The sequence below is a fragment of the Schistocerca piceifrons genome, chromosome 1, assembly GCF_021461385.2.
Source record: "Schistocerca piceifrons isolate TAMUIC-IGC-003096 chromosome 1, iqSchPice1.1, whole genome shotgun sequence".
NCBI lineage: Eukaryota > Metazoa > Arthropoda > Insecta > Orthoptera > Acrididae > Schistocerca > Schistocerca piceifrons.
Genome location: NC_060138.1, coordinates 509,687,658 through 509,708,326, shown reverse-complemented (window position 1 = coordinate 509,708,326; position 20,669 = coordinate 509,687,658). Strand labels below are relative to the sequence as shown.

The 20,669-nt window shown below is 38.3% G+C and overlaps 1 protein-coding gene across 2 annotated transcripts in view; it reads right to left on the bottom strand.

The window, feature by feature from the left end:
- The window catches only part of LOC124796652 (nardilysin-like), a 381,435-nt gene that overhangs the window by 106,363 nt on the left and 254,403 nt on the right, over positions 1–20,669 (bottom strand). For both annotated transcript variants that reach the window (XM_047260712.1, XM_047260713.1), the window contains exons 15-17: positions 7,944–8,178; positions 4,193–4,336; positions 3,976–4,112 (exon numbers count right to left, since the gene is read on the bottom strand). In XM_047260712.1, coding sequence (XP_047116668.1) covers positions 3,976–4,112; positions 4,193–4,336; positions 7,944–8,178 — 516 coding nt within the window. The remainder of the gene's footprint in view (positions 1–3,975; positions 4,113–4,192; positions 4,337–7,943; positions 8,179–20,669) is intronic.

The following is a 20,669-nucleotide window of genomic DNA, read 5'->3' as shown; positions in this document are numbered from 1 at the left end:
TTGTTATAGTAATGATCAAGGCTTTCATATCATGCCAGATGACGAAATTGTTGAAAACATATTGCATGCAAACGAACAGCAGGCAATGCAGAAAGTGATGCTGGACCATCTCATGTAGAAGTATTTCAAGCCGTGGAAAGAGCTTTCAAATTAATCAAAAAACTACAGTTCAAATGAATTTGTGGCATAGCAAATGAAGAGCAAAAAATGTTCATGTGGAATGACAACTACCACATATTTTAAACAAAATTTAACTACAGTGACTGTCCTATGCAACTTTTGTTAGGTATTTCATGATTAAGGTTGGAGTATTTTAGCTACTTCAATAAAATATGTACATACATATGAAAAAGGATCTCTAGTCTCTTAACAAAAAATTATTCTTGCCTATTTTAATAAGTTTAATTTGTTTTTGTTGTTTTGAATAAACACTTAACATTACGTATTAACCCTAGAAAGAATACCATATGACAATGCCTGTAAAAGACGATCGTAAGTGGGCAACACAGGTTATCTTTTGCGAGTTAATAATACAGACATTGCTTTTATTTATATATTCAAGTGCCAGATTTTGATTATCCGAATGACTTATGACAAGAATTAGTCCAGTTAATTGAGTCTCCACTGTATAACAATCAACTGATACAGCTTAAACTATATGCTGTCAAAAATATGTACGATAAAGCCATACATGATGCTTTGACATTCCATAAAATGGAAATGTAATTATAATACAGCCAATTAACTTTCGGGTATTCTACTGTGTGATTATAGATGTAATATTACGGTTCTTACTTTGTTTTGTTGGTATTTTATGTGTACACCTGAAATTAACATGTCAGTTAAAATCAGCTAAGAGCATCTTACAATCCAGATTTGACAGTCAAAAATGGAAAATGACAACCCTAAAATAAAACTGGAGCCGTTAATATGGAGAATTAAATAGCATTATAATAGTGATTTAAGAAACATTTTCAGATTTTATGAAAGAAGATAGCATAGGGGTGTACAATAGCACTCTTTACTGTCTCATGTAGTTGAAATTGTATTTGTTCGTTGTCAAAGTTCAACGTACCCACCAATGAACCATCAAATCATTTCAGTTCCTGATACAAATTGCTCATAATGAGTCTAACACAGTATCTGGAAGCAGTAAATTAAGCAGCCTGTGCATGCTGAGGCTATTACATTGTTTGCAGATAGTGTGTTACACTCATTATCAGCACATCTGGATCATGACTTGATATTAGTTGATTGTTCATTGGTAGGTATGAGAAAAGAAGGCATGTCAGACATATAAACTGCCTCTCCTTTCAACTGAAAGAAAGTTACAAAGCATTTTAATGTAATTACGTAGAATCATTTTTCTATCAGTCTTCATCATTATGAATCAAAAGCCAGTCTCCATAAATATTAGCAATCATTCTTTTTTGTAACTGCCAGTGCAGAAACAAAATCAGCTTCCCTTTGGCTACTTTTAATATCTAAATGCTATATAACAATGAAACAGTTTTTTCGTCATTCAATTTATCAGAACCATTTCTTTGATTCTTTGTATTACTAAGTGCTGTGGCTGAGTATGAACCTGGTGGTAAAAATGAAAATAGGAATGTGCAATTACCTTTGAACTTGTTTTATTGTACATTTCTAAGAGAGTGATAGTTGTTTGGTTAGATCGGATGTACTTTTTGTGCCGTAGATTCACAGTTAGAAGATAGTCAATGATACTCAGGATGTAGAAAATTTCATTATACAAGAATACATAATACATATTTAAAAAGATATTGAAATCCCTCCCACTGATCCTAAGTGAAATGGTCCTTGTGAATGTGGAATAGGATTAAAACTGGCTTATGCTGGTAGCAGGCATTATTAAGAATGTCAGTAGTTCTTATTAGAAAGTGCACGGTTTAAATCAAGTGAAACCTTATGAGTTGTAAATCACTTTAGAGATTTATTTGGCATGTACCATACTGGAGTTGGATCTGTGAAATTGTGAAGTTTGAGCAAAACCGGAAATACAATTGTCTTTATCTTGCAACTTAAATGACTCAAGTACAATACCATGGTTTTCAACAACATTTTACTCAGTTAAACTGTAATTTTGCATGATATAGTGTTGCTTAATTTGTTGAAATGAGACAATATTTAACTGTTGGCAGCTCCTGGTAGATCACATCAGCTTGTAATATCAGTGAAAGATAACTTCCCATCACACACTGAATGCTTTCCACTAGTACATGCTCACCTACTTGGTATTTCTTCCGAGACAATCTCTCTTCATTCCGAATTTTAATGGGAACACTAATAAAATGAGAGCATTACTGAAGTTAATGAAACTATTACTGTGAATCCAGAGATGTGCTCCTCCATCCCCCATTTATTTTCCATTTGGTTCATATGTTTATGACTTTCACTGATAAAATCTATTCCATCAAAGGAAGAAACACCTGTGGGATAAGGAATTGCACATATCATAGGACTTGCAATTACTGTTCAGGTTTTTAGGTCAGTATAATGATCACTAAGCTGTCAGCAATGGTATGTATTGATAAAAACAATTCCTTGCCTTAGCACATGGTCTGCAAATACTTGTTTCAGCATGAATGCAATTTTTATTTTTCCTGCTATCACAAGTGACCCAGAGTCCTATAGAGAGACTTTTTCTGAGGCATCCCCTTGCTTCTCATTAATAATGTACCTCCATCTTACACTAATTCATCTAACCTCTACTTCTGAATCAATTCCCCATTTGAAACATCAGTGTCATTACTTTCATCAGTGTTTCTTCCTCCCTCTCCCACCTTTTCTCGCCTCCTCCCACTTGACCGCTGTTTTCCTTAATACACTGTTATTAGCTTTTCCTTGCTTTATGCTCTTTCTGGAATATCTTAACTTAACAGCACAGAAACAGACTTTCTTTGAAGAAATGTACAACAAAACTAATTAAACCTACATGCTGCTCTTACAGAAGTCATATATAGGAGGGCCCTCCTATGAGTCATTGGGTGCATTTTCTCTGGTGTTGCAGCAGATATTTGTAATTTATATTTATTTAGCTGGAGTTTATATTTCTTTAGCAGGGGTGTCAGCCCAAACAAATACTGCTCATACAAGGAGCAACCCTCAATTGTCTCTTTGTGTGCTTGCCTGAAGACTTTTTTGAATCACGAATGGTGGTTTATGAGAGGGTGCTGCTCTTCAGCCTGGCAATTGCCTTATTGTTGCATTGGAGGGAGGGGGGGGGGGGGGGGTGAGTGAGTGAGTGTGTGTGTGTGTGTGTGTGTGTGTGTGTGGTGCATGCGTGAGAGAGAGATATTATACTCTTTGGATTCAGTTTGGATATTTTTTAGTAGGTTTAACACAATGAAGTAAAATGTACACAACAATAATTTTTTGTCCCAAATGAGATGTGATTTTGAAAACTGGACAAATCACTTTGCAGATTGTCAAAGATTGACTATTACCAGCCTTTCATTGCTGATTTCACTTTTTTCCTTCCCTGCTACATCCGTCTTAAACCCAAGTCCTGGAAATTGTATAGGTATCGATTACTTTTATTTCCTTGAACTATGTTTTTTCTACTTAAATCATCATCATTATCAAGATTGTCTCTTACGATAAGAAACAATTCAGAAGTTACATTATTTCTCACTGTCACATACACATTTGTAAGAATTAATGCATTTACTATGGGGCATGAAAGTCTTCATATCTTCCATCTACCAGTCTGCTGATGAACACCCTTTCAAAATAGTTTTGCTATCCGTTAGAAAAAAAATAAATTACATTTTTTCAGAGTTTCAGAGGAATTATTGTTAATTTACAATCATACATCACAAAAATCAAAGCATTGAAAAAAGAAAAGATTTATTGGATCAAAATGGCCATTCACACACACACACACACACACACACACACACACACACACGCACAAAATATTTATAAATGAAGTCTGAAATAAATTTCTCTTACGTGAATTTGTATGCTTGGAAATAAACAGATATACAGAAGCCCAGCATCCCAAATGTGTCCAGATATGAGCAAGAAACATCATATCCTAACTGTTTCTTTGTGCGAAGAATGTTGAATAATGGCTCCTGCATAAGCATCTGAAATACAATATAGTAATTAAAGACATTATAACAACATTAAACCAAATATTAAGTGGGATCTGGCGTGTCTGTCTTACCACAATAATTTCCAGAAGACAGGATGATTTTAAATCAATAGGTCCAAGTTGATAGTAATTAGTGACAATACTGTTTGTGTCATCATCATTAAAGGATGGAACCGCACATGAAAATTTTCCCACAGCTACTTCACGGACACGGGCCTAAGTAGTCAAAAGACAACAGAAGTATTCTCTGTATATTTGACAATAATTACAAACAACACAGATTCATTTGTTCGTTCATTCAATCATTCATTCATCATGTTCTGCAAATCCCATCAAGAAGAAGAATCTTCAGGGACTGAAACAAGTCATTCTCAAATTAACATATGAACATATTTCATACATATAGTGCAGGCCTTAAACTATATGATAGTCAAAATTGTCACATGTTGTTGTTGTGGTCTTCAGTCCTGAGACTGGTTCGATGCAGCTCTCCATGCTAATCTATCCTGTGCAAGCTCCTTCAACTCCCAGTACCTACTGCAACCTACGTCCATCTGAATCTGCTTAGTGCATTCATCTCTTGGTCTCCCTCTACGATTTTTACCCTCCACGCTGCCCTCCAATGCTAAATTTGTGATCCCTTGATGCCTCAGGACATGTCCTACCAACCGATCCCTTCTTCTAGTCAAGTTGTGCCACAAACTCCTCTTCTCCCCAATCCTATTCAATACCTCCTCATTAGTTACGTGATTTACCCACCTAATCTTCAACATTCTTCTGTAGCACCACATTTCGAAAGCTTCTATTCTCTTCTTGTCCAAACTATTTATTGTCCATGTTTCACTTCCATACATGGCTACACTCCATACAAATACTTTCAGAAACGACTTCCTGACACTTAAATCTATACTCGATGTTAACAAATTCCTCTATTTCAGAAACGCTTTCCTTGCCATTGCCAGTCTACATTTTATATCCTCTCTACTTCGATCATCATCAGTTATTTTGCTCCCCAAATAGCAAAACTCCTTTACTACTTTAAGTGTCTCATTTCCTAATCTAATTCCCCCAGCATCACCAGACTTAATTCGACTACATTCCATTATCCTCGTTTTGCTTTCGTTGATTTTCATCTTATATCCTCCTATCAAGACACTGTCCATTCCATTCAACTGCTCTTCCAAGTCCTTTGCTGTCTCTGACAGAATTACAATGTCATCGGCGAACCTCAAAGTTTTTATTTCTTCTCCCTGGATTTTAATACCTTCTCCAAATTTTTCTTTTGTTTCCTTTACCGCTTGCTCAATATACAGATTGAATAGCATCAGGGAGAGGCTACAACCTTGACTCACTGCCTTCCCAACCACTGCTTCCCTTTCATGCCCCTCGACTCTTATAACTGCCATCTGGTTTCTGTACAAATTGTAAATAGCCTTTCGCTCCCTGTATTTTACCCCTGCCACCTTTAGAATTTGAAAGAGAGTATTCCAGTCAACATTGTCAAAAGCTTTCTCTAAGTCTACAAATGCTAGAAATGTAGGTTTGCCTTTCCTTAATCTTTCTTCTAAGATATGTCATAAGGTCAGTATTGCCTCAGGTGTTCCAACATTTTCAACATTTCCAATTGTCTCATAATATCACTAATACATAAGTTTCCATTTCTGTTGAATGTGTTTAAGTGTAACTGTTCAACACAAGAATATCATGAGTATTTTATCACTCTTCTTCTATTATCATACTCCACATATTACAATATAAAGGACCCACACATATAAGGAAAGGTTTAAAGTATCTGTTAAGGAAGAGGATCAACTGCAAAAACTAATTCTGTAGACTACTTTGGATTACTGATTCCTGTCTCATAGAATTACCACTATTTAGGAGGTGAGAATTCCACATTCTTTCAACAGTTTCATACATGACTTTCTGAAATACTCCTTGTGACTGTTAGTATTAGTTACGAATTAATTATTTTTCTTTATATACCTCACTACAAACAAGTCTGCTAAGTTTGAAGCAAATTGTTTGTGTAATGACCACAACAATAGAAAGAAACACACCCACTTTAAGCTGACATCAGGGCTGGTTTAAGGCATAAGTGATACAAGACATTGCTTTGGGTGCAAGCTGAGAGGGGTAAAAAGGCACCACAACTATATGACTTCTATACAAGAAGCACCAAAATCAGGTGTGCCCACTTGGGGCACCAAGGTTAGAGGGTCGCTAGAGCTGTTCAAGTGTGAGATTTGTGTAGAGTGCGTATTACACTAAGTAGTAAAAAGTCACATGGGTTAAAGTGTATGAAGGAAAGGAAAAGAGGGGGGTGGGGTTACAAATGATAATTCACTTGTGTGGAAAAATGTACTCAAATTGGTCCTGGCTGAAGTATTTGTCACTTGCAATAAAGGCAGTACAGTGTCTTCGCTGTATATCTGTATTTTATTTACACTGACATAGAACTGTATCACTGTATACTGCAACCCATTTTATGGTGTGAGGATGAGGACACTTCTAATACCTCTAGGATTTCCTCCCTTTCCTGCACCATTCAGAAATTATGTACAGGAACAAGGACTTGATAAAACATTTTGCAAGATGAATGTTGAAGGAGTTATTTGTTGTCCGAGTATTCTCAGAACATATGTTTTCAAAATATTAAACAGTAAACCTCTCTGTGATGCACAACACCTCTTTTGTGACACATACCACAGGAGTTTGTTGCGCATCTTCACAATGCTCTAGCACTTCCTACTTGATTCTGTGATGAAATGTGCCTCTCTTTATTGGATATTCCCTATTTTTGCTATGAATGGAAAGCGGTAAGTGTTCCAGACAGCAGCACAATTAATTTTACAGGTGTTTTTGTTGATGAATTATATTTCCTCAAGGTTCGTCCTAGGAATATCACACTGGCATCTATTGTTTCTACAAGTAAGTGATCATTTACTTCATGCCACTCTGGACAGTTACGGCTAGGTATTTTATGGTTGTTACTGTTTTCATTGCTTTATTGACAATAGTGTAGTCAAACATTAATGAAGTGATCTCACCAGTTTCCTTGACATGACTGACTAGTGCTGTGGACTATTGTTTCCCTTTTATGCACAACATTCTGATGACCAACCCAGCCGTCAACTTCAGACTGTCCAGGCAGTGAATACAAGTAACAGCAAAACTTTAAAAAAGGACTTGAAGAAAATGGCTGGGTTGGTTGTTAAAAGCAAAACTTTAAAAAAGGACTTGAAGAAAATGGCTGGGTTGGTTGTCAAAATAATGTGCATAAAATGGAAACATGGCAGAGCATCATCCAGAAGCACACTATTAAACATTAACAGATCTCTTAGTATATTTATGCACAACAGACTGTGCTTATTTATGCTTATTTACAATCAGGGTCAACTGCTAGTCCCTGCAACTCTCATTTATCCTAGGGCAATGTATCAGTTTCTGTCTCCCATGAAGTGCTGAAACCCACTGCAAATCTGGTCTGATGATCAGTACATATTAATCTTATTCTCTACATGTCAGTGCAGAACAACTTAATTGTGCTTATTACATAAGTAAATCTTAAATGAATAATTTAAGCCATTGTTTGTTGTATTGAACACTGAAGTAAATAACCTGTTACAAGATGACTCCGCATACCACACACGCCAATATTTTTTTTAAAGTAAAGGTACATGATTTTATGAGGAAAACTATTAAAAAATGGATCTCATAATTTAACTGGATGTGGATCATATTATAATCACTGAAATGTAATAAAAAAGATTATAGTCATGCAGGAAACCACATAAAAATCAAACAGATATGAATACCTTACCCGTATAGCATTTCCTGGAACAGGAATTTTGCATGGCAGAGAAGATATCAATACGTCACTGATGTCCAGTGCTTGTTTTTCACTGTAATTACCTTGGATAAGTACTTGAACATACAGATTGTTTAACATTTCGGAGACAAAATCTTTTAATTTGAGAAATGTCACACTATCTGCTGCTGTATATTTTTCAAGATTAGTCCAATAATTATGCACCAGAACAGAAAATCGCAGATCCCTGCAGGACAAAATTTCAGATATTCACAAAATTAAATCAATTTTCTCAAAAAACATTCTTATATTTATTCTGTTCATTAATTTCATTAAAGAAAATAAAAAGAGATGTTCTTCACACACTTTACATGTAAGAGAATGCTTTTGTTACTGCTTATATTAACCAGTTGTGCTAATTAACTAACTATTCTGACCTAGTTAGGGCACTGCCAATAAATTGTGCATATTTGCGCACATAATGTTTAATAATAAAATTACCACATAACTACTAAACATGTTAGTTATCCGCTGTGCTTTCCACATATTTCACTATGTCTTCTTGTGGCATAACAACAGAGGTAACGCTCTGGTTGTTCCTACACAGGACGCGGCACTTAAATCCAGACAAATTCCAATTTGAATTTCCCACCATATAATAGTTTTGGTGGAGGTTGTGATTGGCATTCTTGAAAGCCATAGGCATCTAATAAACAGTCAGAACCTCAAAATGGCCGAGATATTACGGACAAGTGCAGAGCACAACCGAAGAGCGGCGATTATCGCAACTCTTCACACTGGGCATGCATCCACTGAAAAAATTCAATTCTTCAGGTATCAGAGAGGAACTGCTTACAACATTGTGGCCAAGTATAATGCTTCATAGAAGTCTGGGGAAGGTTCCACTGACCCGGTGAGGAATCTTCATTTGCGGAAACGCTTGTCACGAACTGCGGTATTCATTGAAAAGGTTCACGCGCTGATTTTGGGGCAATCGCTGAGGAAATTAGCATCAGTACTGCATGTCAGCAAGCAAACAATTTGTTGGATGGCAGAGGAGGACCTCATACAAGCCATTTTGTCCACAACTGGCTCTCTGATAATGTTGAGATGTTCTGGTCAATTGGACCCCCTCAACTACTATGTTTGGAGCGTATTCGAAAGAGCTACCAATAAGACGAAGTGCCCTAATGCTGCATCTCTACCCACCGCTATCAAAGCATCATTAACGAATATGGACAGTGCTGTTTTTACAGTGTGTGTGTGTGATCACTTCAATACAAGATTGGACAGGTCACTGAGGCTGAAGGGGGTTACATCGAGTAATGTTACTTTTAGAGATACCATTACTTATATGCAAAAAGGATTTTCATTTTCATTTGTATTTTGTTTTAATAAATTCGTTTTTAACAAAAAGTTTCATTTGTCTGGATTTAAGCACTGCACCCTGTATACACCCTTCACCATCATCTGTTACATGCTGCCTGTTTCTAGTTATTAACATTTTTTCTCTTGTTACGTTTCTTCAAATTTTATGCTCATTTCTAGATGAGGCCCTTCACACTGTTGTTACTGCCTCTCACAGCTAGTTGACTACCCGTGTTTGATCTCCACAAATGATATGTTTCCCTAGTTGTCTCCATCATCCTGTACTAGTATCTATCATATATTCTTTATAGTAATAGTTCATACAGACTTTACATCTACAGAAAACTATCAGTCAGATGAGAGCATTATACACTCAATGTTTGAGTTTCATTGGTAGGGCATGATGAAAGTATGAATATGATAATTTTCAATTACATTACTCCCAATGAGCTGTACAATTATATAATACATAAAGAGTAGTATTTATCTGAATACTGGAAAAGACAAATAGTTTCCAAGTTCACAAATGAATCTGAAAACTGAAATAGATCAATGATTCCTTTATGCTCTGTTCTATGTCAGACAATTCCAAACTGAAGTTAAGCTCCTCCTAAAAAAATACTAACATCCAACCTGCTGAAAAAGGAAACCACCACTGTATATGCTGAATCCAACAGCATCACACCTATGATCTCAATTAAAAGGTCACAAAAAGATGGCTCCACAAGACCAACCTCAAACTCAATAAATTATCCTGGGAATAAAATTCTACAGACGCTCAACAAGCTCCTACAGGATACCTTTGTGTTTGAAAGTAGACACCCAATAAAAGATACTCTCTCATTTGCTAATTCTCTTTTGGTAGTTACTTTCTCTCAATTAAGATAAGCCAGAATAACCAGACATTATATAATCTAATATGCTACTTTGTATAATACACTAGCAATAACTGAACAACCAAGGAGTAAAAAACAAAAACTGTTCATCTAATGTACAGATTCCTTGATGCTACAGTGCACTACCAGTGTCACCACAACAGCTGTCACCTCCAAACCTTCTTTAAGCCTGATGCCCTGGCAATGTTGGGGTATTGCTGCTGGAGGTGACCCCCAGCCCTCATAACAACAGCCCACAGAGGCTCTGACAGGGTAGCAGTGAGTGGTACAGCAATGTTTCCTGGAATCAATCAGTGTTGTCGGATCATCTTGTATCAGTATAGAATTCACAAATCGGTGTTGTGCCAGTTCCCCCATGTCTAGACATGCCAGCATTAACCGGTCTATGGGGTCTACCATTCTGGTGAATTATAAAGGTGCTTGTGTGCATCAAAAGAACCTTGTATGGTCCAATATACAGTCTGCATGATGGGGGCTGCACTGTATGGTCTCGGAGCCGGGCGTATGTGGTCTCAGAATGAGACATCTGATGTAGTACATAGGTCCTTGTGAACGAAAGGCTATCTTTCTCTGTGTCCGACTGGTGGGCTTTCCCACAAATGTCTCGCATATATGCTGAGCTGCCGTGTGAACTCCGTTACTTCTGGTACTGGGGTTTGAACTCTTGTCACGTGCATGAGCCCTCATGGTGCTTTAAACTGTTTTTTGTAGACCACCCGAGTTGGTGAGCTTTGTAAATCCTCCTCAATCACCGCGTGCACACCCAGTAATACCAGTGGTACTGTCTTTGTCTATGTAGATGAAGAACACATCAGTGCAGCCTTTATTGTATGATGCAGCCTTTCCACCACCCTGTTACTCTCAGGGTCATAGCTCATATTGCACAGATAACTGCAATCACATAGCTGTAGTATTTTCACAAAACGCTATGATTTGAACTGTCATCTGTGATCCTTTGTAATCAAGTGAGGAATACCACATCTTGAAAATCACTAATGCCTCCACCACCATCTCTGCTGAGATGTCTGGCACAGGCATAGCTTCTGGCCATCTCATGAATATATCTATGATTGTAACCAGACAACGATGGCCATCTGAATGTGATAACAGTCCCATGGTGCTCAATGTTTATTTGGCAAAATCTGACCATGGGTCTTGGAAACTGCGTAACTGCTGTTAAAGCACCTCGACTAACTTTACTGTCTTGGCACTCAAGGCACCAGTGCGTCCAGGTTCTGCAATACTTCTGTATTCCCAGCCACTCCACTTTGATTGCCACTAATTTGGCACAACATGTATGCCTGGGTGGGCAAAATTATGTAGTGCTCAGGAAACCCTATGTCTAGATTCTGTGGGAACGTAATGTCGCTGTAATCCTCACACCATATCGCACCAAATGCTAATATCACCACATGAGGCAGGAATGCATCGTATCTGTAGGGCCATATTTTCACTTGTGAGCAAGTCGTTTAGTACTGTATAATCTCACTGCTTTGGCACTATCTTCACCCATGGTACTGCTCTCAGACTAGTGCAATTATGGGAAAGACAATCCGTGATGAGGATGACGTCCTTTCTGGAAATAAGCTGCACACTGGTTGTATATTGTGGTGTATACTTTGCCTGTATGTACCATCATGGCGAGCTGTGATCTGTGACACATTGGAAGAACGACATTAGTGGTCCATGTTGTATAAAGACTGTGAAATGACTGCTCTCTATTGATGACCGAAAGTGTTTAATGGCTGCATAGGTTGCCAACAATTCTCAATCAAAAGCATTTCATTTCTTTTGTTGTGGAGTGCAGTTATGTGAATAACAGGCAAGTAGTTGCCATTGGCTGATCATCTTTTGTTGCAAGGCTGCTCCTCTGCCTTTTTGACTTGTGTCCACCATGATGACCAAGGCAGCCGTAATTCTTGGATAAGCCAATGGTGCCACTTGCACCAAACAACACTTGACACTGAAAAATGTGGCTTCGGTAGTGGGTAACCAAGGTAATTTCCAACTGCCGGTCACATGTTTGACTGTGAGCAAAGCAGTGAGCAGTTCCTGCTGCCTTGCTGGGCCTGGAAGATACCATCAATAAAATTTTACCATACTTAAAAATCTATGTAATCCCTTGTACATTGCTGGTATGGGCATATTTTGTACTACCTCAACCTATCCCGGCAACCGTGTCAGACCGCCCAATATCCTAAGAAGTCACCTCTTGTTTGCTGAATAAACAGTTATCAGGAATAACTATTATCCCCAAATAGGGCACATTTTTTTGGCTACTGTTGGAAATGTAAAAATATTGTCCATGTAACAGTAGAAAACTTGCAGACCTTGTAATATCCCGTGCATAAAATGCTGTCATCTCTCCAGTGTTCCTCAGTCCGAAGGGCATAAATTTGTACTGAAAAAGCCCAAAAGGTGATGTTACCGTGGCTTTTGGTACATCTGCCACTGCTATGGTAACTTGCAAACAGGCTTTTGCATTGTCAACTATACTAAACAACTGACCATGGACAATAGCACTGTTAAAGTCTGGCACTGGATTATGGTCAGCTATTGTTCATGTGCTGAGTGCTCTATAGTCTTCACATACATGATCCAGCTCTCTTTCTCATCATGTGTAAGGAAGATGTCCACAGGCTATAAGGTCTGTCTACAATACCTGCTTTCCTCGGAGCTCTTCAAACACAAGCAATGCTCCCAAGAGTTTGTCCAGTGGCAGTCATCTTGGGAGAGTTGCAAAGGGCTGGCCAGCACCATGCAAGTGTGGTGTCTCATAGAGTGTCTCTATGTCATCTTGGTAGTGAACTGCTCATCTCTGTATGATGTAGTATCCATTCCCAATGAGCGAAAAGCCTCCAATTGGTCTGTCATCCTGTTGCGAGCACAGTCGATTAATTTTTCTAGCTCTGGCAACAGGTGGAAATGTGACCAAAGTTGGCACGGAGTATGGGGCCAGTGACATTTGCGACTATGAATGTCCACACAGGCTCAAATTAAAGACCCAAGTCCAGTGTGTCTCTGTTCTGCATAGGTTTCAATGGCCGACTTGTTTGCTGTTGTGCATCTATATTGCGTTGGTGTGATAGACATATAGTCATTTCTGATAAATGCTCACGTCAAAGGCAGTGCTGTTGGAAAATATCCTCAATGTGCATGAACCAAGTCTTTGGGCAGTTGGGTCAATATGGTGGAAGCTTGACACATCCCAGATGATTCATCGAACTTGCATCTTGACAAATGATGTTGGGGTCTGTGTGTTGCAATGTAGTTGATGCTACGAGCTGTTCCATTTTGTTCTGTTGCAGTTGTTTGTAGGGTTGTTTCGGTGATCTCTTTGGGGGGGGGGGGGGGGGGGGGGGGGGGGGGACCACTTCATTCACAATACTTAATATTTACAATGTATAACATTGGGGTCATAACTTTGGTGGTTACTTCCTTCCAATTAGAAAAGTCCACAGCAATCAGATGTAAAATATTCTAGTATGCTACTTTATTTGAAACACTACCAACAACTGAACACCAAGGAATAAGCAACAGAAAGTGTTCACCAAATATACAATTCCATGATACTAGAATACACTGTTCTCAATTCTTTGGCTGTTATCTAAAACAGAAAATGAACAACATAACCATCAAGAACCAAGAAAATATACTAATAACATGCATTTCCTTCAATAGCAATGTCTCCCAAATAACTGTCAATACCTTCAAATAACATAATATAAGAATTGCATTCTAGAGAAATAATAAAATTTTCCACAGGCTGCCTCATAACCTAAAAATAATCAAAATAAATTTTCATCCTCTGCCATATATAAAATCATGTGTCGTAAATGCCCAGCTCAGTACATAGGCCAGACAAGCTGTAACTTAGATTCAAAGAACTCAACACTTTCTGACACAACACACAATATAAATCTGCAATACCCTCTCACGTAAAAGAGACAAGATATTCATCTAGCAGTACACAAAGCAATCTTATAACACTACAAACACTGAAGACACAAGATGCCTCCGTATGAACAACTTGAAATCTATAGACACTGAAACAAACTCAAGGAAACTCTACTGGATGACAATAATGAAACATACTCAACTAACCTTTTCTAAATCTTTCACAAAATACTTAAAGCATTCTCACAATTTACAATTTCAATGCACAGCAATTTACCTAACCACCCCCATTCATTTTCCAGTAACTTCAACCTAAAATGTGTGTGTATGTCTGTTGGAATTTTTTTTATATATACAACCATTTAATATAATAATTGCTTGTGCACATATCCATACACTGTTGAAGCTGATTCATATTTTTTTTAAATACAGGAAGAACACATTTCTTTATGTATAATGATCTAATACAATTACTGAAAGTGTACATGTCCTAATTCTGTTGCAGTCCACTCATATTTTTAAAATAAAAGAAAAACATGTTTATGTACGTAACCATTTAATTCAGTAACTGAATTGTGATGTAGAGTAGCACATAACCAAGCTCCAGCTACTACACCTTTCAACTACCTTTGTATCCCAAGTACGCAGCATATCTCTAATATGTATAACATCTCTGACATGACAGTGTAAACATAATGTACAGTGGAGAGGTCGTACAACAAGTAGCAGCATGCAGGCATTTTATGACTCTAGTGCCCCTGTAAGTACAATTTACTCTCACAAATTTGAGCTTCTTTTTTCAACTTTAAAAGTGTTGTACCAAAAAAGTTTTTAACATCAGCAAAGATGCAACATAACCAATATAGCCCTCGGTCTGCTGTTGTGGAAAGGCTTCTGTGCTCTTCAAAAACAATGCTCCACCTGAAGTTGATGGTGACCAAATAAGTAAGTGACTGACACAGAAAACTGTTTTATTTGTATCATTAATAGTAATTCACTTTTCCCATCCACAGGCAGCCTTAACTCACTGCTGATTCATCATTATAACTAATGCCATGGCACAGCCATGGGCATTCACATGGGACCCTCCTATGCCAACCTGTTTATGGACCATCTAGAAGACACCTTCCTAGCCTCCCAAAATGACAAAGTCCAAGTCTGGTTCAGGTTCATTGATGATATCATCATGATCTGGGCTCAGGGCCAAGACACCCTTCTTTGTTCCTTCACAACATCAACACCTTCTCTCCCATCCAATTCTCCTGATCCTGACACAGCATGCCACATTCCTAGACATTGACCTCCTCCTATCTGATGGCTCCATCTGCACCTCTGTTGACATTAAACCCACTGACCATCTGCATTTCAACAGCTGTCATCTCTTGACACCAAAAAATCCTCTCGTACAGCCCAGTCACCTAAGGACAGTGTATCTGCAGTGACAAGAACTCCCTTGCTCAGAATGCTGAGAGTCTCACCAAGGCCTTCAGACAGGTGCTATCCACAGAACTAGTCTGCAGACAGATTTCCCGTGCCATTTCCCCTCACATCCCTAATCCTCCCATCACCCCCAAGCACCAGCCACAAAGTACTGCCCCTTCATCACCTAGTACTACCCCATATCGGAACAACTGAACCATATCCTTAGCCAAGGCTCTGATTACTCATCATAATGCCCTGAAATGAGGGCCATCCTACCTGAGATTCTCCCCCTCCCCCCCACCCCCTTCCTAAAGTGGTGTTCCCTTGCCCACTCAACTTCCACAACATCCTAGTCCATCCCTATGCCACTCCCAATTCCAATCCCTTGCCACAACGATCATATCCGTGTGGAACACCCATGTGCAAGATCTGCCTAATACACCCACCCAGCACTTCCTATTCCACTCCTGTCACAGGTTTATCCTCTGCCATAAGTGGCCAGGCCACCTGTGAAAGCAACCACATCATTTATCAGCTCTGCTGCAATCATTTCATAGTTTTTTATATTGGTATGACTACCAACCAGCTGTTCACCAGGACAAACAGCCACTACCAAACTGCGATTCAGAGCAAAGTAGACCACCCTGTGACACAATGCGTGATTTCAATGGCTGCTTCACCACCCTAGCCATCTGGATCTTCCCCTCCACCAAGAGCTTTTCTGAAATGCACAGAATGGAGTTATCCTTACAACACGTTCTCCGCTCCCATAATTATCCTGGCCTCAACCTACAGTAACATATTGACCCCACACCCTCCACCCAACAGTTTCCACCCCCTCAATTTTATCATCTCCTCTCCATTCTTATTTCTCTCACTCTTTGTTTGCTGCCCTCTGTCAGTGCATCCGCCCATCTTTGCCTGCTCCTCCCCTTTTTTGTTGCTTTTTTCCCCACCTCCCTGTCCCACAACCTGCTGATGCTGTGCCTGTTGGTATTCTAGTTCCTGCACACTGTGTCAGACAGTTTCATCTCTCCCCCCACTTGCACACAGCTATCCCTCCCCCTTCCCCAGCCCCTCCAAACTGCTGCTTGCATCCCACATGGTAGTTTCATTCTGGCCCGAGCTGTCGGAGTTGGTGGTCATGTGTGCATGAGGTTTGCTTGCTTGTGTGTATGAATGATGGGTGTTTCTCTTTTGCTGATGAAGGATTTGGCCAAACACTTTGTGCAAGTGTCTTTCAATTGTAACATCTGCATCTTTCCACGAACAATACGAGACTGGAATAGAAGGGAGAACCGATAGAGGTACTGAAGGTACCCTCCGCCACACACCGTCAGGTGGCTTGCGGAGTATGGACGTAGATGTAGATGTAGAATTTAATGTGTCTACTTTACGGGAAGTAGGGATTTGCTTTCTTCTACATAGCATCAATATTTACTCTGCATGACTGCAGGTCTTTTGTCTGCATTTGGAGGCTATTAGTAGTTGTGTTTTGGGATTTATGAATTTACCCAGATCATTTACCTGAAAGTCAGATGATTTCTCTAACAAGACCATGAGTAGCCTTTTCACGAGTGCCCCTCCAAATGAGTGTGTGCTCTGCTTGTAATGTCATCATTGCCACTATGACATTAAAATTTGATGAATTTTCTGGAAATGGCTTCATGGTGCTCTTGCTGAAAGCCATATAATGTAAATGACAATTTTACTGAACTGCTCTGCTTCAACATAAGTTCTCATCCAGTAGTTTGTGGCCTGTTGTTATATACACTCAGCTGCCAATTTCAAGTAGAAATTAGAACATCCTACCTATCATATATGGCTGGTTCGAATTAAGTAGGTGGAGTAAAAATATGTCAGCAGTTCCTTGCAACACACCTAGATGAACTGCTACCCATGGTGCAACTGACTGCTAAAAAAGTTTTGAGACATATACCTGATTATTGCTCAGCTATGATAGAATATAAAGTTCATTACATTACAGTGCTGTTTATTAACTGTCCTGGCATACAAAAAGGTCCTGAGATAATACAGATGATGGTGATCCTGAAGAATCATTATGTTCATGAACAGAGATGGATTCAGAAGATGAAGATTCTTTTGTGAATTATTTTCTGTTCATATATCTGTTCCTGCTGATTCTCACTCTTTATAACCTGCAGTTACCAATGTAGTGCCAATCAGAATGAGAGGACGAATCTTGCTGTCTATAAACATACAGAGCTCCCCATCTTTTGATAAATAACCAAAACAGCCAACAGGTAAAACATAACTGAAATCGAAACATGCTGCTATAAATACAAAGCAGTATCCATTCGAGAGATGCACATCAGGTCTGAAAGCTGACGTAAATGCACACAACAGCTGTCTGCATTTTCTTAAACATGTTGTGGATACATAAATTTTTGGAAAGATTTGCCAAGAGATAAATAATTATTATATAATACAGATTAGAAAATAGTAAAGCGATGTCAAACCCTATAATAAACAATGGAGTAGTGCAAACATTCTTGAAATGTATGTTTTTATTGCATCTTTTCTTATGGCAAGAGTAAAAATGTTCAGAACTTTTTTTCTTTCGGAAATTCCAATTTTTTCCAAAGTACTATCTTCTACTGTTGAGTTTCACAATAACACCTTGCCTCAAAATAGGGACTGTTTGTTGAAACTATGGCCAATTATAGAACATATGCAAAAGAAACTTTCTGCCTCTTTGAAAAACTATGTAGAGATGAACCACATGTCATCTATAGTCATCTGAAAAGAAAGTAATATATTGCAGTAAAGAGCAAGATAATAAACCTAAAATTTTGTAATTTCTATCCACTAGAATAATTGTATACTGTAAAGAACATACTTTGATCATCAATAACTTGCATACAAGCCTAGAGCTGCATTGTTGGCTGTATACCAGAGCAACAAATGCAAACATCAAAGGAATGCCACTAATGGACAAGAAATTGAAGAAAGGAGAAATAACATTGCAATAATTAAAACCAGAAAACTAATCATTCTGAAATGCAATGTAAGTTTCAATTTTGTCAACATTCCACAATGCTGAAATGATTCTATCTTCAAAACGAGATCACTAGACTAATGACCCAAAATTGAAACTGAATCTGGTAACTGATAAAAATAAATCAGTGAGACTAGTCAACTGAAGAGACTTGCTCATCAAAACAGTGAAAAGTACACTGAAGTCTGCAACAGGAAATTATTCTTTCATATTTTGGATATGGCAATACTTAATTCATTTTGTTTATTCCGAAAATATGTGACAAAAATGCAGTACAAAAAGTTTCATTTAAATGCAATCAGAAATTTTCAAAACATTGGCATCCATCAAGATTGCATGAATGATGTATTTATCAGATCAGTGGAAAAAGTACCGAACACAGTGTTCAGAAATTTCTACATTTACATCTAGCTCTACATCTAACACATATTCTGCAAACCACTGTATAGATGGCAGAGGGTACAATGTACATTACTAGTCATGTCATTTCCTGTTTCACTCACAATTAGGGCGAGGAAAAACAACTTTCTATAAGCCTTCATACAAGCCCTAATTTCTCTCATCTTATCTTTGAGCTCCTTATGCAAAATGTATGTTGGCGGCAGTAGAATTGTTCTGTAATTGGGTTCAAATGCTGGTTCCCTAAATTTCTGCAACATTGACAATAGTGACTCACGAAAAAGAGTGCTGTCTTCCATTTGGGGATTCCAGTTTGAGCACACAAAGCATCCCCGTAATACCTGCATGCTGATTGAACCCACTGGTAACAAATCTAGCAGTATGTCTCTGAATTGGTATTATGTCTTTCTTTAATCCTACTTGAGCAATACTCAAGAATGACTCAAACTAGGGTTCCATATGCTGCCTGCTTCATAGATGAATTGTGCTTCCCTGAAATTCTTCCAATAAAATAAAGACAAGCATTACATTTCACATTGCTCTACAGCGTCAAGCATAGGTATTTAACTGATGTGACTGTGCCATGCAGCACACTACTAATGCTGTATTCAAACATTACAGATTTGGTTTTCCTAACCATCTGCAGTAACTTTCATTTTTTCTACATTTAGAGCATGCTACCATTCATTACACTAACTGGAAATTCTGTCTATGGTATCTCGTATTCTCCTACAGTCACTCAATGATGACACCTTCCTAACATCACAGCATCATCGGTAAACAACAGTAAATTGTTACTCATCCCATCTATCAGATCATTAATGTATATAAAGAATAAGAATGGTTCCATCACACTTCCATGGGGCACTCCTGACAATACCCTCGTCTCTAATGAGCACTCGCCATTGACAACATAGTACTGGGTTCTATTACTTAAAATGTCTTTGAGATACTCACATTTCTGAAAACCTAATCCATTTGCTTGCACATTCGTCAACAGTCTGCAGTTGGGCACTGCGTCAAACACTTTCCAGAATTTTAGGAATATGGAATCTGCCTGATGCACTCCATCCATGGTTTGTAGGGTACAATATGAGAAAAGGGTAAGCTTTGTTTTGCATGAGTGAGGATTTCTAAATCCATACTGATATGTGGATAGAGGCTTTTCCATCTCAAGTAAATTTATTACATTCAGATTCAGAATGTGTTCAAGAATTATGCAGCAGAAACTGATGTTAAGGATATTGGTCTGTAATTATCCTAGTCTATTCTTTCATCTTTCTTACATACAGGAGTCACCTGTGCTGTTCTACAGTCACTTGGGAATTTTCACTGGGCAAGAGATTCATGGTAAGTGCAAGCTACATAAAACTGAATTGGGATTTCATCTGGACCTGACAACTTATCTGTTTTCAACTCTTTCACTTGCTTCTCTAGATCAGGGATTCCTAATTCTATGTCCTCCATGTGGGAGCTTGTGTGACAGTCAAATAAAGGTATGTTTGTACAACCCTCCTGCATTAATGATTTATTAAATGTGAAATTTACACCTTCAGCTTTCCTTTTGTGTCTTCTATTGCCACAACGGACTGGTCGACGAGTGGCTGGGTAGAAGCTGTCAAATGGCTTATTTATTTTTCACATGACCAGAATTTTCTCAGGTTCTAGCCAAGACCTTCTGCTACGGTATGATGGTGGAAGTTGTATGCTTCACACATTGATCTTCTTATGGGCACA